Here is a 24,839-nt window from a genome sequence, read left to right as displayed (position 1 = left end):
CGCCCAGAGTTGTGCTTCCTACATGATTACACATATAGTCAAGTTGACGGTGACTATTAAATGTCATGAGGGTAGCATAACTTATCACATCACATTACACTGAGGATTTGCGTGAGGCGATACGGAGTAAAGCAAGTCACATAGTTTAACTGCAAAGAACATAGAAAATAATGCCATAAGTATTATTCAGCATGAACTGGATTTAAATCTGAACTGTGCATTGTGCTCTGGCTCTGGGCCTCTTAGTTACAGACTGCACTACTGTCTGTAAAAATCTTCTCCTTCTTTCTCCTGCGTGTTGAGTTCTTGCCCAGCTATTATTCCGTTACAAAGAATTCCTTTACTGAATTTAATCAAGTATAACTCTCCCTCTATGCTTCAATTTTAGAAATGTAAGTTAATTGGTATCTCTAACATAGAAAGAAAAAAAGCCAAAATATTTTAGTCCTAAAGATCTTAAAGCCCTTGGTTGCCAGAATAGAAATTTATGAATAACAACAACCAAGTCATAGGATTTTGAGTAGCTCCTAGATAGGAAGCCTGAAAACTGTAAGGCAAGGAATGACCGTAGGAGGTGTATTGGGCACCATTCTAGTTGCTGTGGAAAATAGCTCACAAAAGCAACAGGAGGGAGGAATGGTTCATCTTGGCTCACAGTTGAAAGGACACAGTCCAACCTGACAGGTACGGTGTGGTATCAGGTAAGGAGGCCAGCTCTGGTGTGAGCAAAGTAGTCAAAAAGCAGGGATGGCTGCTTCTCAGCTAACTTTCTCCTATTTTAGAGCCAAGCTGATGGACTAATGATGGCTACCTTCAAAGTGGGTCTTCCTCACTCATTAAACTTTTCTAGAAATGTCCCCCCCCCTCTCAATCATGGTTTTATTGATTCTTTGGGAATTTGATCTCATACAATCCTGATCACATTTAGCTCCCCGTCCTTCCATGTCTGCACCTCCAGCCCCTGTGACCTTTCCCCCATCAAAACAGAACAGAACAAAACAAAAAGTCAAATTTGTGTTGTCCATACACTTACTGGAGTGTGGTCAAAAGCCCAGTGGCCCTCCCGCCAAAGGAAAATTGAGTCCCTCTCCACCTGCACCTCTGCCAGGAGCCATCAACTGTGGAGAGCCCCGCTCCAGCATCCTTACCACAACTCCTTTTTAGGCCGTTACTTAGGTGTGGGGGTGTGGTGTGACGAGGGTGGGATCATTACAGTAGCCTTCCATGTTCCTCTTTCTCAATTGTGGTGTCTGCAGTCGTTCACATCACTGCCAAAGTAACTTTCCTGCTTCTTTATAGTCAGCTGGAGCTCAGATCATAGACTTCCTCATCTTTTCTCGTGACAGACAGCACGGACCATGAACATGACCCCCACCTACAGTAGAACCACGGACATAGACAAGACCCTTGGAGGAAGCCCAGACCATGGACACCATCTTGGCCACAGGTGGCAGGGCAGGCCACTAAGAGGGTATGGCCCCTGGGGCACAGTCCACAGATCCCAACATGGCTCCAGGCTGCAGCACAGACCATAGATGTCTGTATGATAAGTGGTAGCATGGATGACTGACATTAACCTGGCCTCAGGTGGCAGGGCAGGCCACCCAGATCAGGATAGTCCCTGGCAGCCGCACAGCCCGCAGACATCAACATGGCTTCAGGCCACGAACAGACATATACGTAGCCTGTGGTGGTAGCAAGGGCTGCAGACATTAAAACAGACCCCTGCTGTAGCAGGACCACAGACCCAGACATGCCTCTCGGCCACAGTCTGGACATTACCATGGCCTCTGGTGGCAGCGCAGGCCACTCAGATCAATATGTCTCCTGGCAGCATCGTGGCCCACAGAATGAATCAACATGGCCTCAGGCTGTAAGCACAGAGCACAGACATCCATCTGAATTGCCTTCAGTGGTTCACATGGGTCAGACATTAACACATACCTTGGCTGCTGTAGGACCAGGGACCCAGACATGGCCTTCAGTGGCAGCATGGGCCCAAACACCACTATGGTCTCAGGCAGCAGCAAAGGCCATGTTATCCCATCCTGGGCTCATGGAATGGTGATGAGTATTTTTCAAGTGGGTCTCCCTTACTTAACGTTTTCTGGAAATGTTCTTACGGACAGACCCAGGGGTGTGTTTCCACAGTGACTGTAAATCCATCAAACTGACAGTGAAGTTAAACCACCACAAGAACCTAGGTAGTCAAAAGGTTGCCATGGGAATTCTCCCAGCAAGGATTTCTGGGCATCTTCCAGAACCACCCAAACTACTGGCCTCCAGAAATGGGGACCATGTCTCTTCTGATCTGTGGATGGAAGAATGCCTTTTCCCTTAGTTTTACATTCCACTATTTCCATTTTCCCACGCTTTCCCTAATCCCAATGTTTTATTTTTTATGTGTATGAGTTTTGTCTGCATGTATGAATGAATGCATACCATGTTTATGCCTGGTGCTTGAGGCCAGAATATGGTTTCAGAACCTCCAGAATTGTAGCTATAGAAGATTGTCAGCTGCTACGTGGGGCTGGGGAGCCCAGCCAGGGCCCCCTGCGAGAGCAGTACGTGCTTAAAACCTCAGAGCCATCTCACCATACCCTCAAGTTAAATCTCCTGCTCAAGGCTTACGTTTCTAAAAGTGTGCCTGACCAACTGGCTAACATCAGGTTCCGTGGCCGCACTTGGGTTCCCATATGTGCACAGGTAACGGTTTGTTTGTTTGTTTGTTTGTTTGTTTTGGCCTTGCTTTTTACTGTAAGTAAAACTTTCTGTACCTTGGGGGAAGGTCTTGGTGCCAAAAATTAAAGTAGAAAACTTGGCTTAAACTAGAAGTAAAAAAAAAAAAAAGTATACAAATGGAATACTTAATACCCACTGATACCCTTTCCTTGCATTTACATCTAAAAACACATAGAATTTATATTCTACTTAAGACTGAAAAATCACTCTGTAGAGTAGACATTGTGGATTGAATGTGAAATAGTCCCCTGTTGGTGTGCCGAAGATAATCCTCCCAGTTCTAGCGTTCAGGAATAGGACTTTCAGAATGTGATCGGATCATGTGGGTTCTGACCAATGAGTGCAGGAACCCATTGATGGCGTCATAATAGATTAGACTGCTGGAAGCCAATGAAACTCCAGAAGGTGGGGCTTGGTGAAAGGGTGTGGGGTGCTGGAGGCTTGGCGTCTTCACCTCTCATCATTATCTCTCTGCTTCCTGGCTGCCACCAGGTAGGCAGTGTCACTTAGTCCTGATCTGATAAGGTTCTGTGTTGCTTCAGGCCCAAAGCAACAGGAACAGTCGACCTTGACCGGAAGCTTCTGAAATGGTGAGCCAGAAACTTTCCTCATTTAGCTTGTTTATGCGCATGTCTTTTTTTATGCGCATGGTTTTTTGTTTTGTTTTGTTATTTTGTCACAGGAGACAACTCAAAAGGTTTTATCAGTTATCCTTTCCAGATTTTAGTATGATAACGAGTATTCTGTCTTCATATTCTTTAGTCTGTGGACTGTAACCCATGCCCGTCAGTACATACTATAAAATAGGAGAGGAAAAATACCAGAAAAAGCAGTCAACACTCTTTGCGCGTGATTAGGCAAGGGATGGGAGAGCAGCAGGAGCTGCAGACCTCCTTTCTGTGGCTGATTATGAGGCCATGCTTTTGCCACCTTGCAGCTTTAAGGGCCGCTCTTCTCCAAAGTGCATGCTGAGAAAGGATGGGACTTCAGACCTGGCCGCTGGCCCGGAGTCTAGGGAGTCAAGTCTGCTATCTTCTTTCTTTAAGCAAGGTGGTGCCAGAGAACTCGATCGCCCACTCCATATGCCATTCTCTCACGGTCAGGGTTCTCCGTGGACCATTAACCAAATGATCATGTCGGTTTTCTCTCTTATTCTCAATGTGATAAGTGATATTAATTCACTTCAATATTAAACCAGTGCTGTGCTGCTAAGATAAGTCCAACTAGTGTGATGTTCTGTCCTTCTACATCAGTATAGCTAGATGTCGTTGGCTAATTCTGATTTGTATTTTTCTGTTATTTTTCTTTCTACCATTACCGTTCTTAATATTTGATATTCAGTCTAATGTTAACATCAGAAAGTGAAAAGCAATTTTTCCCCTTTTCTCTCTTTTTAAATAGTTTTTAAAATATATCTTTTTTCCAAAATATTTGGTAAAATTTGTTAATAGTCTAGAATTGCACATTTCTTTCCAGAAAAAAATTAAGTGTTTACTTCAACTAATTTAGTTGTAGATGAATAACCAGATTTTCTATTTATTTTATGCAAGTATTTAATTAAGTTATATTTTCTAGGATTTTGTCAATCTTCCAAGTTTTCAAATTTATTGTCAAAAATGTTCATTATTTAAAATGCAGGTGGCATTTGTAATAATATTTCTTTTTAATACTATTTGAGATGTCTCATTCTTTCAATTTAATTATTGCATTTATTTTATATATGAAGCGACTATTCATTTATGCCTACCTCATTGTCTTAGTCAAACATCATGCACAAACATCATGACCAAGAAGCAAGTTGGGGAGGAAAGGGTTTGTTCAGCTTACACTTCCACATTGCTGTTCATCACCAAAGGAAGTCAGGACTGGAACTCAAGCAGGTCAGGAAGCAGGAGCTGATGCAGAGGCCATGGAGGGATGTTACTTACTGGCTTGCTTCCCTGGCTTGCTCAGCTTGCTTTCTTATAGAACCCAGGGTTACCAGCCTGGGGACAGCACCACCCACAATGGGCTGGGTCCTAACCTCCTTGATCACTAATTGAGAAAATGCCTTACAGCTGGGTCTTGTGAAGGCATTTCCTCAAGGGAGGCTCCTTTCTCTGTGATAACTCCAGCTTGTGTCAAGTTGACACAAAAACCCATCCAGGGCACTCATGAAAGCATAGGACCAGATATTAAAGACGCTCAAATAAATAAGGTATATACAATTGTTGCTCACACAAGGGGCAATACACGGTGTTGAAAATATGTACATATTGTTGTATCAGTTAGTAATTATAGGACGATGATTCCGCAGTGAGTTAGTGTAGTTTAAATTCTTCTTCCTTTTTCTTTTTAACACTCCAGATTTTAATCCTCTCCTGGTCCAACCTCCGACTGTTTCACATCCCATACCTTCTTCCCTGCATCTCCACAATGATGTCTCCACCCCTCCCCCACCCCACCAGACCTCTAAACTCCCTGGGGCCTCCAGTCTCTTGAGGGTTAGGTGCATCTTCTCTGACTGAATCTAGACCCGGAGTCCTCTGCTGTATATGTGTTGGGGGCCTCATATCAGCTGGTGTATGTTGCCTGGTTGGTGGTCCAGTGTGTGAGAGATCTCCAGGGTCCAAGTTAATTGAGACTGCTGGTCCTCCTACAGGGTTGACCTTCTCCTCAGCTTCTTCTTAATTCAACCACAGGGGGTAGCAGCTGTTTTTCATTGGTCGGGTGCAAATATCTGCATCTGACTCAGCTGCTTGTTGAGTCTTTCAGAGGGCAGTCACAAGTCAGAGTCACGATAGCTCTGACCTTTCTGTGAGCGCTCCATAGCCTCAGTAATGATGTCAAGTCTTGGGGCCTCCCCTTGAAATAGATCCCTCCTTGGGCCTGTCACTGGACCTTCTTTCCCTCAGGCTCTTCTCCATTTCCATCCCTGCAGTTCTTTCAGACAGGAAGAATTATGGGTCAGAGTTTTGACTATGGGATAGCAACCCCATTCATCTCTTGATGCCCTGTCTTTCTGCTGGAGATGGGCTCAACAAGTTCCCTCTCCCCACTGTATAGCATTTCATCTAGGGTCCCTCCCTTTGATTCCTGAGAGTCTCTCACTTCTCAGGTCTCTGGTACATTCTGGAGGCTCCTCCCAACCTCCTTCCTCCTGACGTTGCCTGTTTCCCTTCTTTCTGCTGGCCCTCAGGGCTTCAGTCCTTTAGGAAATTTCCCCTGTGCCAATGAGTTCAAGGCTCTTCCCATTTTTCTCTCCTATTAGATTCAGTGTATTTGGTTTTATGTTGAGGTCCTTGATCCACTTGGAGTTTTGTGCAAGGTGACAAATATGGGTCTATTTTAATTTTTCTACATGTAGATGGACAGTTAGACCAGCATCATTTATTGAAGATGATTTCTTTTTTCCATTGTATATTTTTAACTTCTTTGTCAAAGATCAAGTGTGGGTAAGTGTGTAGTTTTATTTCTGGGTCTTCAATTCTATTTCATTGATCAACCTGTCTATCTCTGTACCAATACTATGCAGTTTTTATCACTGTTGCTCTATAGTAGAGCTTGAGGTCAGGGATGGTGACTCCCCCAGCTGTAATTTTATTGTTAAGAATTGTTTTCCCTATTCTGTTTTTTTTTTTTTTTTGCCTTTCCAAATGAATTTGGGAATTGCTTTTATCATGTCTTTGAAGAATTGTTTTGGGATTTTGATGGGGGTTGGGGTTGCACTGAGTCTGTGGATTGCCTTTGATAGTATGGCCATTTTTTTCTATGTTAATACTGCCGATCCATGAGCATGGGAGAGATCTCTCCATTTGCTGAGATCTTCTACAATTTCTTTCTTGAGGGACTTGAAGCTATTGTCATACAGATCTTCAACTTTTTTGGTTAGAGTTACCCCAAGATATTTTATATTATTTGTGGCTATTGTGACAAGAGTTGTTTCCCTAATTTCTTTCTCAGCCTGTTTATCATTTGTATAAAGGAAGGCTAATTTTATAACCCACCTTGCTGAAGTTGTTTATCAACTGGAGATGTTCTCTGGAAGAATTTTTGGGGTCACTTTTGTATGCTATCATATCACCTTCAAATAGTGATACCTTTATTTCTTCTTTGCCAATTTGTATCCCCTTGATCTCTTTTTGTTGTTTTATTGTTCTAGCTAGAACTTAGAATACTATATAGAATAGATATAGGGAGAGTGGGCATCCTTGTTTTGTCTCTGACTTTAGTGGGATTGCTTCAAAGTATCTTTCCATTTAATTTAATATTGGCTGTTGGTTTGCAATAAATTACTTTTATTATGTTGATGATGGGCCTTGAATTTCTGATCTCTTCAATACTTTTAACATGAAGGGGTATTATATTTTGTCAAGTGCTTTTTCCGAATCTAAGGAGATATCATGTGATTTTTTTTTCTTTGAGTTTGTTTATTTAGTGGATTGCGTTAATGGATTTCCGTATATTGAACAAACCTTGCATTCCTGGAATGAAGCCTACTTGATCATGGTGAATGATCGTTTTGATGTGTTCTTAGATTCAGTTTGCAAGAATTTTATTCAGTATATTTGCATCGATATTCATATGTGAGATTGTTCTGAAGTTTTCTTAATTGGTAGGGTCCTTGTGTGGTTTAGGTATCAGAGTAATTGTGGCTTCATAGAGTGAATTAGGTAGAGTTCCTTCTGTTTCTATTTTATAGAATAGTTCTAGGGTTATTGGTATCAGGTTTTCTTTGAACATCCGATAGAATTCTGCACTAAAACCATCTGGCCCTGGGCCCTTTTTGGTTTGGAGGTTTTTAATGGCTTCTATTTCCTTATGTGATATGGGCCTGTTTAGATAGTTTATCCGATCCTGATTTAACTTTGCTACGTGGTGGTATCTGTCTAGAAAACCATCCATTTCATCTAGATTTTTCCAGTTTTGTTGAGTATAGGCTTTTGTAGTAGGATCTGATTTTTTTTTTTTAATTTCCTCCGTTTCTGTTGATATGTCTCCTTGTTCATTGATGATTTTGTTAATTTGGATACTGCCTCTGGGCCCTTTAGTTAGTTTGGCTAGGGGTTTATCTATCTTGTTGATTCTCTCAAAGAACCAGCTTTTGGTTTTGATGATTCCTTGTATTGTTCTCTTTGGTTCTATTTGGTTGATTTCAGCTCTGAGTTTGACGATTTCCTGCCTTCTACTCCTCTTGAGTGAGTTTGCTTCTTTCTGTTCTAGAGCTCTCAGGTGTGCTGTTAAGTTGCTAGTGTAAGATCTCTCCAGTTTCTTTACCAGAGCACTCAGGGCTATGAATTTTCCTCTTAGCACTGCTATCACTGTGCCCCATAAGTTTGGGTATGATGTTTCAACATTTTCATTAAATTCTAGGAAGTCTTTAATTTCTTTATTTCTTTCCTGACCAAGTTATCATTGAGTAGAGAGTTGCTCAGTTTCCACTTGTATGGGGACTTTCTGTTGTTTTTGCTGTTACTGAAGACCAGCCCTAGGCCATGATGGTCTAATAGGGTGCATGGGATTATTTCAATCTTTTTATATCTGTTGAGGGTTGTTTTGTGACCAATTATATGGTCGATTTTTGAGAAGGTACCATGAAGTGCTGAGAAGAAAGTGTATTCTTTTGTTTTAGGGTGAAATGTTCTGTAGATATCTGTTAAATCCATTTGGTTTATAACTTCTGTTAGTTTCACTGTGTCTCTGTGTCATTTCTGTTTCCATGATCCGTTCATTGATTAGAGTGGGGTGTTAAGTCTCCCACTATTATTGTGTGGGGTTCAATGTGTGTTTTGACCTTTAGTAAGGTTTCTTTTATGAATGTGGGTGCCCTTGCATTTGGGGCCTAGACGTTCAGAATTGAGACTTTCTCTTGGTGGATTTTACCTTTGATGAATATGAAGTGTCCTTCCCTGTCTTGTTTGATAACTTTTGGTTGAAAGTCTATTTTATTGGATATTAGGATGGCAACTTCAGCTTGTTTCTTGGGACCATTTTCTTGGTAGACCAGTTTCCATTCTTTTACTCTGAGATAGTGTCTGTCTTTGTTATTGATGTTCCTTATATGCAGCAAAATGCTGGATCTTGTTTTCATATTTAGTCTGTTAGCTTATGTCTTTTTATAGGTGAGTTCAGTCCATTAATATTGAGAGATATTAAAGGCAGATGACTGTTAGTGTCTGTTTCATTTGCTTTTTGTATGTGGTTTTATGTGCTTGTGGCTCTCTACTTTTGGCTTTATTGGGAGATGCTTAATATCTTGTCTTTTCTTTGATGTAGGTACCTTCCTTATGTTGGAGTTTTCCTTCTAGGGTACTCTGTAAGGCTGGATTGGTAGATAGATACTGTTTGAATTTGGTTTTGTCCTGGAATATTTTGGTTTCTGCATATGTGTTGATTGAGAATTTTGCTGGGTATAGTAGCCTGGGCTGGCATTTGTGTTCTCTTAGAGTCTGCATGACCTCTGACCAGGCTCTTCTGGCCTTCATAGTCTCTGCCGAGAAGTCTGGTGTAATTCTAATAGGTCTACCTTTGTTACTTGGCTCTTTTCCCTTGCAGTTTTTAATATTCTTTCTTTGTTCTGTGCATTTAATGTTTTGATTATTATGTGAGGAGAGGATTTTCTTTTTTGTTCTCATTTGTTTGGTGTTCTGTAGGCTTCTGGTACCTTTATGGCCATCTCTCTTCCTTCAGGTTGGGGAAGTTTTCTTCTATGATTTTGTTGAAGATGTTTTCAGGTCCTTTGAGTTGGGAGTTTTTTCTCCTCTATTCCAATTATTCTTAGATTTGGTCTTTTCATTGTGTCCTGAATTTCCTGGATGTTTTAGGTTAGGTGTTTTTTTTACGTTTTGAATTTTCTTTGATAGTTGTTTCAATCTCTTTTACAGTATTTTCTATACCTGAGATCCTCTCTTCTATCTTTTGTATTCTGTTGGCGATACTTACATCTGTAATTCCTGACCTCTTTCCTAGTTTTCCATTTCCAGGTTTTCCTCCATTTGGGTTTTCTTTATTGTTTCTACTTCCACTTTTAAGTCTTGGACTGCTTTATGCAATTCCTTCACCTGTTTAATTGTGTTTTCCTGTATTTCTTTAAAGGATTTATTTGTTTACTCTTCAAGGGCTTCTATTTGTTTACCTGTGTTTTCCTGTATTTTTTTCAGTGAGTTATTTATAGTCTCCTTAACTATTATCTCCATGAGACATGATTTTAGTCTGAATTTCAGGTGTATTGGTATATTCAGGGCTTGCTGTGGTGGGTGAACTGGGCTCTGATGATGCTTGCATATATTGGCTTCTGTGGCTTATGGTCTTGCACTTGCCTCTTATCATCTGGTTACCCCTGGTGTTTGCTGGTTTGGGTGACTCTGTCTGAAGTCTGCCTCTTTTGTCCCTGGGTTGCTACAGGTCTCCTGGTAGGTCTGTGGCCCTGGCTTTAGTAGACCTCCTGTGAGGCCTTCCAACTAGAGGGTATTCAGAGGGCCAGGGAAAGTGCTGATCTGACTGCAGCAGATCCCCTAGGAGGCCTTCAGACTGTAGGATCTTCAGAGGAGCAGTCAAGCTGTTGTCCTGTGTGAAACTGTTCTCCAGGTGGGCCTATGAACTATGGTTTCTGTTTCTCTGGGTGCAACAGAACTCCAGGGAGGCTTTCAGTCCTTTGGGTCAGTTGCCCTGCATGCCACAGAGCCCTTGAGAGGTCTTCAGACTGTGATGTCAGTTGCCCAGTTGTCTTGTGTACAGAGGAACTCTTGGATGCCTTCAAGCTGTGGTGTCCTGAGTGCAGTGGGTCTCCTAGGAGGCCTCAGGATATGGTGTCTTCTGGGGAGCAGACTAGCTAGCCATTTCAAGATGCCCCCCCCCCCGGTGAAACACCAAGATGCAGAAGATGCAAAAGCCAGAGGCTTATTTTCTGGCGCATCAGGGTCGACCCCCAATCAGTTCCTCGGGGCGAGTGACTAGAAGGCAGCTGAGATGTCTCATTTTTCAGTGTTGGTTAGATTTGGTTAATGGAATTTGGTTAATTTAACCTTTATCAAGTATCAGACCTTTGGCCGTGTTTGTCCGTTTAATAGTTAAATCATTTCCCTCTTTCTTATGCTTGTGTCTACTTTACCTTCATTATCATATTTATCTGTTAGATATTTATTTTTATTAATGTAAGCATTTAACATTTTAAGTTTTTCCCTAAAGAATACACTTCAGCTATCGTCCACGGGGTTTTATATTATATGAAGCATTTAAATCTAACTACATTTTAGTTTTCTTTGGCTTCACAGTTTTCAATGCTTCACCTTGGGTAACATCTGAATGTGTGTCTGTCTGTTGACACCTCCCTGGATGTCATAGCAGGCAGAGGATGTAACCTGAATGACTTCACTCCTGTGACAGCTCTCAGGGTTTGCTCCTTTCACTCATCCACCTATTAAAAATGTTTCTCCAGGGCCAGCAAGATGATTTAGTGGTGAAGAGTGCCTGCTACCTTCACAGGGAACCTGGGGTCAGTTCCCATTATTCACATGACAGCTCATAACTGTTTGTAACTTTAGTTCCAGGGAATCCAGTGCTGCCCTCTGGTCTCTGTAGGCATCAGACATGCATCTGGTGTACCCACATACTCACAGGCAAGACCAAACCAACCAAACAAAAACCAAACCAAACCAAAACTTCACGCATACATATAAAATAATAACAATAATAAAAACTTTAAGTGTTTTCAGTACCTATTTGGTGTGTCATACACGTTAAAGGCACTGAGAATTGAGTGGTGAATAAAACTAATAAGAAATCCTGTTCTTGTGTTATATTGGATGAAATAAGACTTTTTTTTTAAAGAATATGTTAGTGGATGGGGTACTAAAACCACAAAAGAGAAAGAGGGGTTAAATGTCTTTTTAAACTTTTAAACTTCAATATGACAGTCAGTTAAGGCAGACTACAGGCTATATACACACAAAACCCTTAAGATGCAGAATAATGGCTTCCCAGAGATGCCCGTTCCTAATTCTCAAGTCTGGTGAGCATGCTTCCTTTTATGGCAAAGGGGAACTGAGGGTTGCAGCCAGATGATACTCAGTGAACCTGGAAATGGCTTATCGTAGCGCGTAGTTCCTACTACCCTACTTTAAGCTTCGGGCAAACTGTGCTACCAGCCCCTGTTCAGAAGCCACCACAGATCCTTGTATATTACGCACGCACGCACGCACGCACGCACGCACGCACGCACGCACGCACGCACGCGCTCACCCATTAATATGCTTTAGCTCAGTGTCGGCTCTTCTAAGCCTTCCTCCGCTATTGTACCCCTTCATTTCACTCTCAGCTCAACACCTCCAAATCTTCCCTCAACTTTAGTTACTCAGTTATCTTTTAGTCCTAGCTCAGCACCCTAAATCTCCCCTCAGCTTAGTTGCATTTCTAATCTCCTGCCTGCTACCCCAGACCCTTTCAGGGAAGAGGCCAGTAGCCACTTCACCCTGGATCTCACATAGTTGGTAGCTCTTTCTCCCTCTGAAGCATGGTGAATCCCCTTTCCTTCTCCTTCCTCCTTTAGTAGGACTGTGGAAAACTGGGAGTCACACCTCTGCCACCCAGCCATTGACCGCTAACATCTTTATTGATTGATCAAGAATCAATTGGGGAACAGGGTCTTCAGCATTCATTTCCGGTCAGGGTATTGAGAGTCACCCTCTACAGCTTATCCTGGATCCACTGAGAAGGCCCACTGAATTACATGAGGAAGAAGGAAGTCCAAGGGCTTTACTCTGGCAGTGCCGCAAGGCATGGCCCAAAGCTACTGACTTTAAAGATGGAGAAAGAGGACCTTGAGCTAAAGGAACAAAGCGAGATCTAAAGGCCAGGGATGGAAGGGCATAGATTCTGCCCTACAGCCCCCAGAAAGGAGTGCAGCCCTGGTAATGACTTGATTTTTATCTTTCTGTCAGATAGCTTAATTTTTTTTTTTTTACTCCAAACCCTATAAAACAATACATCTGTGTTGGGTTTATGCCACAGGCTTAAGGGGGTTACAGCAGCCGTAGAAAATGAACACAGACTCTGCCTGGTAATAAGAATTTCCCCTTCTCACTGACATGGAAACCCTGGGATGTCTCGGGAAGGGGAGTGGCCTGATGGGAACGGGAAGATCATTCATTCTACGTGTGTTGAGCATAGACTGTAGACAGTTCTCATTTTGTCTAGCCTTTGTCTTGTCTTCTCTACAGTTTGTTGAGGGCTCATCAGTTCATTCAAGGCTTTTATAGCTTCATGTTTTCTTGTGATTCGAGATTTCTAGCCTTTGTTGCTAGATACAATAGTCTGAATTATGCTTACAATTGCGGAAAACCCATTGGAATTTGAAAAGAGATTTGATTTCCAAAATAGCCCAACATATAAAAGTAAGTGATGAGTCTGAGGCCGACCAGCTTGGTGAAAACTGCTGGAGACTTTGCAGAATATTAATAAAAATTTCCTCATAGCAGAGACCCTGCGGCAAACTTTTATGTGACATCTAAGATGCTACTGAAGGTGTTTTTCTTGTCAAGTCCCCAAAAGTCACTGTGGACATTTAAAAATTGCTGTTGGGAAGAATTGAGCAGCATTCTGTTATAATACATTGAGTACAAAAAGTGACTTTATTTAAATATTAATGTGTTCATGATGGAAAGATTTTAAAACAAAGGGCCAGGGTTTTCCAATGTGTGTGTGTGTGTGTGTGTGTGAGAGAGAGAGAGAGAGAGAGAGAGAGAGAGAGAGAGAGAGATTGTGTGTGTGTGAGAGAGTGTGAGTGTGTGTGTGTGAGAGAGAGTGAGTGTGTGTGAGTGTGTGTGAGAGTGTGAGTGTGTGTGGGTGTGAATGTGTGTGTGAGAGAGTGAGTGTGTGTGTGAGTGTGTATGAGAGAGTGTGAGAGAGTGAGTGTATGTGAGAGAGTGTGTGTGTGAGAAAGTGAGTGTATGTGAGAGTGAGAGTGTATGTGAGAGAGTGTGTATGTGTGAGAGAATGTGAGTGTGTGAGTGAGTGTATGTGAGAGAGTGTGAGTGTGTGAGGTGTGTGTGAGTGTGTGTGAGTGAGTGTATGTGAGAGAGTGTGAGTGTGTGTGAGAGTGTGTGTGTGTGAGTGTGTATGAGAGAGTGTGAGAGAGTGAGTGTATGTGAGAGAGTGTGTGTGTGAGAGAGTGAGTGTATGTGAGAATGAGAGTGTATGTGAGTGTGTGTGTGAGAGAGTGAGTGTATGTGAGAATGAGAGTGTATGTGAGTGTGTGTGTGAGAGAGTGAGTGTGTGTGTGAATGTGTGAGTGAGTGTATGTGAGAGAGTGTGAGTGTGTGAGAGTGTGAGTGTGTGTGTGAGAGAGTGTGAGTGTGTGTGAGTGTGTGAGTGAGTGTATGTGAGAGAGTGTGAGTGTGTGTGAGTGTGTGAGTGTGTGTGTGAGAGTGTATGTGTGAGAGTGTGAATGTGTGTGTGTGCGTGCAGAAGCAGATGTAAGAGACTTAAGCTATTGGTATAGCTAGGTACAGGTAGGCTATAATACTCTCAATTCCAAGGACAACGTTGAAATGCTAAATGCTCTGTTTATGTCAGCATACAGGAAATGGACACTTGTTGGCTTTTCTTGCTGTTATGCTTGGATAATTCCATCATTTTCTTTTCTATCATTTCTTAATTATTTTGGAGAGTTTTCCTGACTTCATAAGGTGAGGAGGTTTCTCATATTTTATCTTTCAAAGGACAAACTCTGGCTGTTGACAACAGCTGGCCCTGAGCAGCTAGTCAAAATAATTACAGAATAAGTGTCCCAGACAGCTCTTTACTAGCCTTAAAATAACATCTGTACAGGACACGCCATAAATACAAACCATCCAAATTTAAATGCAATTAATATTTAATTTATGCACATCAATGGATCTGTGGTGTTGATACTTTAAAATATCGAATTCAAAACAGTCTATATATAGCTTTAGAAAGCTTTATAATCCTATCTTTTTTCACTCTTAATTATATTTCTCCTATGCCAATAAATAAAATTAATTTTCCATTCTTGAATACAAACGAACTGATCCTGGAAAGAGATGGCCCTGCAGTTTGATGGATTGAAAAGTTGGTTTAGTGTTAAATTTAAACTTGGATAAGCAGAGATCGAATCCATTCTCATGCCATCTATGCTCTGAGTCACGAAGGCTGCTATGATCACAGTAGAGTCTTTCGTTGGGCTGACTTTCCTCAGCCTAGCTCATCTCCGTTTCTTTCTAAGGCCGGCTACAATTGCCCTAGCACAGCCCCATCCAGCTGGCACTGCTTGCTACTAAAGTGTGGGTGTTCTGTAACAGTCTCCTCCAGGATCAAAACATTCTCTGTGGCAGGGGAATTCCCTAAGTAGGGAGTAAACAACCAAAACTCAGCCTCAAGAACTCTGTGAAACTGACCAGATGCACCAGGCCCCTCCTTCCAGAGTAAACAGAACCTGGCAGCCAAGAGCTGCCTGGGAGAGAGGTAGGCAAACTGAGGCATGTGGGAAGGACACTCTCCAACCTGTTGTGCTGTACCCCAGGGTTCCCAGCTTTGTGAGTGGTGGTCACCCTTCATGAGGTGGACTTTGGTGATACAGCTGTCTTTGAGTCATTTCTGTACACAACCCCTCACCCATGTTCCTGTAAGTAACCCAGTAAGACTCACTGGTTCACACAATTGGACTCTGGTGGCGTCCGTACTTTGCTCTGTTGTGTGTTCCCTCTCTGGGGCGAAAAGCAGAAGAATGTGTTTTATCTCCCCAGGGAAAGTTTTGTCACAGGACAGGAGGTGGGTGGTAGAGGGGATTGTGGTGGAGAGGGATTAAATACTGGGGAGACAACTTCTTCAGGCCAGCTTTGAGATGTCACGATGTCTTTAAATGACTTTCTAGTGTGGTTAGGAAGGCTATAGGGAACAGGTTAGAAGTCTTGGCTGTCCTTCTACTTGGTATTTGCAGTCCCCAAGGCATCTTTGATTCCCTTGAGACCTGGGATCCTCCTGTAAGAACCAGGGTTGTAATAAGCACTCTTCGTACCCCCTGGCAGTGCCGCGATGATCACATCAGATCGCATACGCTGAATCACTTTAAAACCCAAAGCACTCTACAAATGTGTGATGGCATCTGCTGCTTTCTCACTGGAATACTTAAGGGATTTAAAGAAATCCTATAGCAGTTATAGGCAAATTAGGATCAAAAGCGTGGTGAAATTTATCCTCAGTAATAATGTATCCAGAGCCCATGATGGTGCTGGTGTTTCTGTGAATGAAAGATCACATCTTGCCTGTCCTGGAGGAGTGGACAGGAGCCTTTGGGTCCAGCCTGTGACCTCCTAATTCTCCTGCCTGTTCCTTGAGTCCACTATCACCAGATGACTCCTGTGCTCCTGTGTCTCCCAGACACCGACTGTCCCCCATTCTCCTTCTGAACAGCCTATTCTTTTACAAGGGCTCCTCCACCAAACTGCTATCATTGTGTCCTAGTGACTCACTGACTCCTGCCCAGTGGGCAGTAACTGGCTGTGGTGACAAAGAGGCTGTTCTTTGATGAGTTGTGACAGCACAGACATAGTCCAGGTGCAGCGGCATTTGTGTGGAATCAGGGATTACCCCACATGGTTTTTGTTTAACCTTTAGCCCAGCGTCTTGACACAGCATTTCTGTTCAGTTAATGTTTGCTGCATTTGCGTAATGAGTGCGGCCAGCGACTTGCTCTGTCAGGGCTTTAAAGCACAGGTGACTAGATTATCTATCTAACTGGAAAAAAACCCCATTATTTGTCATTTAAATTTGGGGTTGTGACAAGGCAAAATGAACGCTGAGTTGTACTGTCACTTCATGGCGTCTTTTCTTTTCTAACCTATATTGTTTTTGTGCCTTTTTGGGGACAGGATCAGATTGTGTGTGAGTGTATGAGTGTATGTGTGTGTGTGTGTGTGTGTGTGTGTGTGTGAGAGAGAGAGAGAGAGAGAGAGAGAGAGAGAGAGGAGACAGACAGACAGATAGACCGAGACAGAGAGAGACAGACAGACACCAAGAGGTACTAGATGGAGAAAATAAAATCTAGAATTTTCCCTGGAGGGTAAAGGGATGAGGATGAGGTAGAGATAAAACCAACATTGAAAACTGAAATTGTTATTAATATGAAGGAGAAATAAGAAATGTAGAAGTGTGAGCACAGCCCAGGCATTCCCAACCCATGAGAACAGATTTTCTTCTTAAGACTCCTGTTAAAATGATTGGCATTATTTGAAAAAAACTTTTTTATGCTAATGACTGTTTTGCCTTATGCCAAGGACCAGCCTTGTCTTGGATATGGGTTCTGAGGAAGGGGTGTCTGGGAGTGGTGAAACAAACGACGTAAAGTCAAACCATGGGTCTGAGCTTGCGGCCCACGTTGTGCCTGAGACAGCTTTTCAGCCTGCTTTCTCTCTGCTCTGCATTCTTTCTCTCTGATCTGCTTTCTCTCAAGATCTCCAGACAGCACTCTCTCCATGTTCTGCTTGAGACAGTTCTCTCTTGCTATTCTAAAAAACTCTTTGGAAGCTCATCTCCTGTAGGTCATAAGCCCAGTCTTTTATCTTACAGGTTAGCCCAGTCACTGACTCCAGGTTTCTTTTGATTAACCTATAAATCAGCATCCTGTGACCCCAACCCCCTTGATTCTTAGGACACAGCAAGCACACATTTTCTTTTAACATTGTGAAAGAATTCAGAGAGCTGCCTGCCTCTGTTAGGCACAGATGATAAGCTAGCTGGGTGGGACCCCGTCTTGAAGTTACCATTTCTAGCACACTCAGACCTAAATGTGCTCCTTTGAACTCAGGAATTTGCCTGCATTTGTATCTGCTTGTCTTAGTATCTCTCTGGCTCATCCTGTAGCTGCCTCTGTTCCCTTAGATCTGTGAAGCTCCTTATACAATTCACATTGTATCCTTATATTTTGGCATAGTTGATAAATTATATATTTTCTAACCCATGTTTTTAGAGTCTTTTCCCACAGCCTTAAGGGCTGTCCTGAAGGACCCAGAGTTTACCATTTAGCCAAACCTTTGACTCCCGGACTCATGCTATCTCTGATTATCACAGAGTCATTAATGTTAACAGGGAAGGAATGTAAAATATGTACATTATTATACAAACAAGCCCTACGCCCACAGCAGCCACAAAGCTTGTGAAGGCCTATGCCTGCTGGTCCTGTTCCAAGGGCAGGAACCTTGTCGTTCTGTCCTCACCAAGGCCATGCTGGACTGACAAATTGTATATACAGCACATGTGAGCTTGGTTCCTTCAGAGGTCAGAAGAGGGCACTGGATCACAGATGGTTGTGAGTCATCAAATGGATTCTGGGAACAGAACTCAGGTCTTCTGCAAGAGCCAGTGCTCTTTACCTCTGAGCCCTCTCTCAAGGCTCCAGTGATGGGCATTTTCAAACTTTCCCTTTTTCTCTTCAAAATATAACATTTTAATATTTAAAATAGTTTTTATAATTCTACTGTCTTGATATTTATTTTTTGTTTTCCCTACACAGCCTTAAAAATCATTGTGCAAATATATCTCTTTTTAAAAAATATTTTCTATATTTGCCTTGCTTCTGAGAATACTATTGTTTCCAGTTGTCCTGGCAAAATTGGCTCTGTGAGGTGTGGGGGTCTTAGAATTCTGAAGGGCTATAGGAGTTCTACTCTATGTTCTTCAGAATCTGATCACATGGCTGGGAAGTTCTTGGGCCTGTAGGTCCTCAAATCTTGAAGGCTCAGTGTGGGTGTGGAAGCATATCTGTCTGCCCTGTCACCCGTCCGTCTGTCTGTCCGTCCGTCCATCCATCCATCCATCCATCCATCCATCCATCCATGCATGGAGATACAACCCTCAATCTGTTTTTTTGCTGTTGTTTGTATATGGTTTCAGGGCTGACGACTCTGCATTGGACTACCGATAAGGGGACTCATCCCTTGGAGAGGCTAGGTCTGCTAAAAGTCTACAGGTCTCCTAAGAGACTCCCAAGATTCTTTCAGGTAGATTAAATGGGTTTCAGGAGAGGCTAAAATGGCCAGAGTAGGGACTGTTTGAAAACTGCAGCCGAGAAAGTTGGATCTAAGGGAAGCCGCTTTGGGTTTTAGGTCCAACCTGACCTTGCAGAGTTCGTGGGGACCAGAGCAGGTGGCCTGGCCGCGCCAGCAGCCATGAGTTCTGTGCGTTCTGCGGGTGGCCGCCAGGCGTCGCGCTGGAGCCGCGGTTGCCCTGGAGACCGCTCGGCGAGTGGGCAGGCGGTGCGGAGCCCCCGGCTGGGGAAGAGCTGGCGGGAGCTGGGGGGAGTGGCTGCGGCGGCTAGTGGTGGCCGCGGCGGCCGGCGAGCCCGGGACGCCCGAGCCTGCCCCGAGCCTCAGCGGAGCGGAGTGGCCTTGGCGCTCCCGTGCCCCGCTCGGTCCCCGCTGCACCCCGCCGCCCAGGAGCTCGGCGGACGGCGGCTCCCGCGGCGGCCCCGGCATGACTCGGCGGCGCTCCGCTCTGGCGTCCTGGCTGCTCTTGTCGCTGCTCGGTGAGTAACCCAGCTTGTCCAGCCGCGTGGGGGTCCGAGCCCCGCTGGCGCCCGCAGGAGCTGGGAACCGGCTGCCCCGGGACGGTGGTGGAGGCCAGAGTCGCCCAGGTGTCCCCGAGCTCTGTAACCCCTGCGCCGCTCTTGGCCGCCACTTCCCGGAACGAACTCCGGCTGCCTGCCGGGCCACTTAGAAATAGTGTTTGCTTACCCTTACTAGAGGGCTCCAGGAAAACTTTATAGCTTTACCCCAGCCTTGAAGGAGATTGCGATTTTTAAAGAATTAAATTGATTAAAAATACTTTTGCAGTTTTTAACTTGTAACTTCATTATAACCTTTAAAACATACGCAGGGGTAAAATTTCGTTTTTATTTTAAATGCTCGATTACATCCGAAAGCAAAGTTTATTAACTCTGTTAGTTTCGTAACCAGAGGGTGTAAGTTGCCTCATAAAAATACATAGAATGTAGCAGTTCGAGGGAGCGTTTGAAAGCAGTTGTTTATTCAAACTTAATTTCTTCAGTTTTTCTTACATTTTATTTCTCCCCAATAGCCATCGTTGTAGGCTCTGAATATCCTTCTGTACAATCCGGCCTTTGTGTGTGCATTGTTCTATGGAATCAAGTTTTTTGTCTTAGGAACTGGTCGCTGAGGTTTACTGAAATAGAAGGCTTTTATTTATAAAGCAAGTTCAGTGACGGAGATGGCTGTGGTTAACTGTATTTCTCTCTAGATATCTTTGTAGGTTTCCAGTCACTTTTCATGGCCTTACTTGAATAAACAATGTTTTAATTTTGAAGTAGCCCAGTTTTCGATCGTTCGCCTAGTATAGAGGAAACATAGCAAACTGGCCTGTTAACCTTCTTTGAAGATGCCACGGTCAGAGTTTTGACTTCCTGGAGTTCAGTAGGCGTATTTTTTTAGTGATGATAAGCTAATAATAATCAAGTCGCATACCGATGAGTGCGTTTATGCACTTGAACTTCCAAACTGAACTTGTCGTTTACTACTTCAGCAGGCCTCTGTCTCCCTGTCCTTCTGCCAGAGGCAAAGTAAGTGAATTCATAGACTTTTCCTCAAATCCTTGAACACAGCTGAAACCTCATAAGCGTTGTTGTGAGAACAGCAAATGTTTTTGATAGAGAAATCCATCGTTAAACTTTGTTGGCGGAGAGAGTTTGTGTTTTGAATTTATTAGGCCTCCCTTTTAACAGGTGATTTTTGTTTCTAGAGTTTGCTTTGGGTCGAACTGTTTCTACACAATCCTAGAACGATTCTGGGGACTTCCAAGGTCATTCCAATCTTTGGGATGGTCTGTTCTGTAGAGCCACTTTTAACTCTCAAAAAAACAAAACAAAACAAAAACCAAAACCAAAAACCAAACAAAAGAAAAAACAAAAAACAAAACAAAAAGCTTGTCCTTCTGGTCAAGAGATGTTTCCTTTGCTGCCATTGGGTGCATTTGGGCATCAGGTGGGTGGGTGGGTGGGGCAGGGAGACGGTGGGAGGATATGAAGTTTGTTGGTAGCCTTTCTGGGGTTTTCTTAAAACACACTGTCAGCGTGCACAAATACTTTATGGTACAACAAATAAATCTTGAGTCACATTTGCCAGCGGCCTCAAGGAACACTTACGCCACAGCAAAGTTAACTTTCGACTCCGCATAGAATTTAGATCATCTCCATTGAGAGTGGCTGGGCCTTCATAGCTCAAGGAAGTATGACGTGTATATGAAAGGAAAGTTCGTGGGTGGGTACATTCTAAGGAGAGGGCAGACTTCTAACTGGAGGAGCAGAAAGGGCAGAGGGAGGGAGGCGGGAGGGGAGGGGAGGGGGAGCAAGCTGAGGGCTGAGTTAGGGCTTTGTCTTGGGAAAGGCCACAGGGCTGTCTCCTTACAGGCCCAGGGAAGGAGGATGTGCTGAGAGAGTGTGGGGTGGTTCTAATTCCCAGTGTCCAGGAGAAAGTTGTGTCCCAGTTGAATTCTTGAACCAGACAGTGGCAATGTCGGGTTGACTGAATTGTGGTGTATCTTTAGAACGTCTGTGAAGTTGGTTCTGTTCCAAAGTGGGAAAAGTTGGATTCTGTTTGAGTGACCAAAGGCCGGAGGAATGATTCACCCACAGTGTAAAAGTCTCTTTGAAAAAAGGAAGAAAGCAGGCGCCATGATATTTTTATTTTGTTAACGTTTCTGTGAAAATAAGTTCATAGGGAACTTGCATTTGCCTTTAATCCCAGCACCAGGAGGCAGAGGCAGGTGGTTCTCAGTGAGGGGAAGGCTTACTTGGTTTACAGAGCAAGTTCCAGGGCAGCCAGGGATACGTAAAGATACGACCTGAACAAATAAACAGAAAAGTTCCTGAAATATTTCCTTACTTGTGGTTCTTTGAAAGAGCAGATAATTTTACAGAATTTGAGGGAGCGTGTATCAAAAAGGCCATATCAAAAAGAAAAAGTCACAAAATCTTTTATCGTTGCCCGTTGTAAATTCCAATCTCTCAGCTTTAAAATTTGATATGCTTTGGGAAGACTTCGCTTCTTTTAGTCAAAATCTGTCGCTTGACCACCTCGAAAGACGACAGGTACCTCTCGGAGAGTTCAGAGGGGTTTAGCGTACAGTACTCGGGAAGCAGTTTAAACGTCAATTCATCTGGGGGTTTTTATAATGTTAGGCAAACAGTTGTCAGACCTAATGTGCAAGGCTGGAGACTCATGTTCAGGCTTTTCCCCCTTGGTGACAGTCAGCGGTACATTTTCAAATGTGATTTCACACTTGGGGAGCAGAAACATCTATAGCAAAAATCCTCACTTGAATCTTCATACTTAAAGCCATGTGACTCAGTGGCAAATAAGGTGATGGGCTTGGGCCACGAGAGTCTAGTCACCGCAGAGTGGGGAGGCAGGAGGTTAGGGAGGGACTGCCTGTCTTTTCTGAGATGGTACAGAGTTGGGCAATTGTTGCTTTCCTTCAAACTATCTCTCAGCCTGCTGTGTGTGTATGCGTGTGCATGCGTGTGTATGCTCTGTGTAATTTGGTGCGTCTGGGAGCGGATATAGGAAGATTACAAGTTTGAGGCCCTATTCGACTACATAGTTTTATGGTTGAAGTTTTATGGTTGAACCTGGCCTATATAATGAAACACTTTTACTTTCTTCACCAAATACCTCTAGGACCAGTTTATTTAAAATAAGGGCTCTAGGTCAGTTGCTCTCTGGCCGATGCTAACTGTTTACTTCTCAGCTTTTACGTACGTTTGGCATTTTGAAGTGGGGTTGCTGGATTCCTAGTCTTGGGTCTTGCTGTAAGCACAGGGCCTGGAGCTTTTCCCCCTTGGATGAGAACTGACTGACACCAACAGGTCTCAGCCGGAACTCCCAAGAACAGCACACCCCTCCCCACCATCTGGAGGATGTCAAGTCCTGTATGGATCACACGCCCGTGATCTCCTTAGGACAGGCTGTCGGCTCCTGGGTGGGCTTCAGAAACCCATTGACTTGAATCGTGTTCTAAGAGTGGGGAGCTAATTAATTTATTTAACGGTTAAGCTTCAGAAACCCATTGACTTGAATCGTGTTCTAAGAGTGGGGAGCTAATTAATTTATTTAACGGTTAAGCATCTTAGAGCCATGACGTTTTTCTTTCTGTGGAAGTTTGGGTGATTGACATCCCCTGTGCAGGACTCCCATGTTTTAAGGCCGACTGTAGCAGCTGTGTGTCTTCGTTGGGGGAATGTGAAGTCAGAGGGAGAAGTAACCTTTTCTAATTTGCAGACGAGTCTTTTCCAGCTCACCGTGGCCATCACCGAAGTCGTGTGGCTCCGTACAATTAACTATAGGAGGAAGCAGATCGTAATAAACATCACTCAACTTGTATGATTAGGTTAGGATCAAACCAATACAGGTTAGCAAGTGTGGGCGAAGGCAGCTTAAGGAGTGGCCTTTTGAAAAAGTGGACTGGTTCAGCATTGTTGGCCTCTTGGGTCATTTCCCCCCCATTATTATTTATTTCACTGTACATCCATCCCTATTGCAGCCCCTTCTCTCTCTCTGCTCCTCCCAGCCCCGCTCTCACAATACTCTCCTCTCACTGCGCCTCCCCTCCTCCTCAGAGATGGGGAAGCCCTCCCTGAGTACCACCCCGCCCTGGGACATCAAGTAGCAGCAAGACTAGGCACATCCTCTCAAACGGAGGCCCAACAAGACAGTTCAGCTATGGGGAGGGGATCCAATGGCAGACAACGGGGTCAGGGTAAGCCCCCATTCCAGTTGTTAGGGGACCCACGTGAAGACCAAGCTGCACATCTGCTACATATGTGCAGGGGACCTAGGCTCAGCCCCTGCATGCTCTTTGGATGGTAGTTCAGCCTCTGTGAGCCCCCTGTGGCCCAGGACTCTGTAAGGTCTTCTTGTGGTGGATCTTATCAGGAAGGTAAACAGATATTATTAAAGGTGTAGTTTCACAGGGTGAGAAATGTAAGGAAGTTTAAATTCTGGAAGCACTAAACTCAGGAAAAAATATATATATTTATATTTCCAGAGTCATTTACTTACAACAACCTTCACAGCTTACTCTGATGCCCCCCTCCGCACCCCCGCCATCATGTTACTGTACCTGACGCTCTTGGAGATGCATTTTAGAAACATGCATTAATCATAAATCAGAGAAGGGGGCTTCAGGTCCTTCACACACTGGGGAACTGGCAATATTTATTGTTCCCCCTGTTTCTTTTCTTCATTCACAATTTATGCCAGCTGTGATTCATACTCTAAAAACATCTCCTGCAGCTGAGACCCTAACATCTCCTGCAGCTGAGTCTCTAACATCATCTCCTTCAGCTGAGACCCTAACATCTTCTTCAGCTGAGTCTCTAACATCTTCAGCCGAGACTCTAACGTCTGCTCCTTCAGCTGTGACACATACTCCAGTATCTTCTTTGGGGTTGTTTATGCCCTCTCAAAAATGCCAGAAGCCATCTACTGTTCATTACCTAATCCCCAGCCACCTGTCTGAGCCAGTGTCAATGCCCCTGACTGTGCTGTCTCTCTCTATGGTCCAGGAGCATCACTGTTGGGCAGGCAGCTCCATCAGCCCTCCCGGGTCAATATCGTCCGTCAGAACACAAATACACAGCAGAAACAGAAGCTGTAGTGCTCTAAAGATCATCCCCATGGTGCCAGCATCTTCACACAGGGCTAGTGTGTGAAGGTATTTTTTGTTGGTTAAACGATTTGCAGTGCAGAGCTGACTTAACAGTGTCACCCATGGGTAAACACAGGTTGCTGTACCCAGCTCTTGCTGGCCAAGACTTAAGCCAGAGCGTAGAGCGGGTGAGAAACGTGCTACCCAATTGCAAAGACACTTCAGGCCTCAAAGATTGTCAAGGGTCACAGGGTGCTTTGTTTACGTGAATGTGTCTATGTTTACTGTGCTAGGAATGAAAAAGAAACGATTTGGAGACTCACGAAGCTATTAAAAGAAACAACATATTTTTCTGACAAGTAATTATTACCACGCAGACCAAATAACATGAGTGTTTCTGTTTGACATTTTTAGAAATCTTTTAAAGGTCTGGTTCATTATCATAC

At 43.7% G+C, this 24,839-nt stretch overlaps 1 protein-coding gene across 7 annotated transcripts in view; it reads left to right on the top strand.

Moving 5' to 3' along the window:
• Positions 1 to 3,118: 3,118 nt before the first annotated feature.
• Positions 3,119 to 24,839, top strand: part of Igsf11 (immunoglobulin superfamily, member 11) — a 151,191-nt gene continuing 129,470 nt past the window's right edge. For 4 of the 7 annotated variants that reach the window (XR_015632769.1, XR_015632770.1, XM_087576240.1 and 1 more), the window contains exon 1: positions 18,992 to 19,258. Coding sequence is in view for 3 of the 7 variants with exons in the window: in XM_087576240.1 (XP_087432366.1) it covers positions 19,207 to 19,258 (52 nt within the window). In the remaining 4 variants the exon portion in view is untranslated. 7 annotated transcript variants of the gene reach the window in all.

Source organism: Rattus norvegicus, chromosome 11, assembly GCF_021556685.1.
Source record: "Rattus norvegicus strain SHRSP/BbbUtx chromosome 11, alternate assembly SHRSP_T2T, whole genome shotgun sequence".
NCBI lineage: Eukaryota > Metazoa > Chordata > Mammalia > Rodentia > Muridae > Rattus > Rattus norvegicus.
This window is presented reverse-complemented; position numbering and strand designations above follow the sequence as displayed.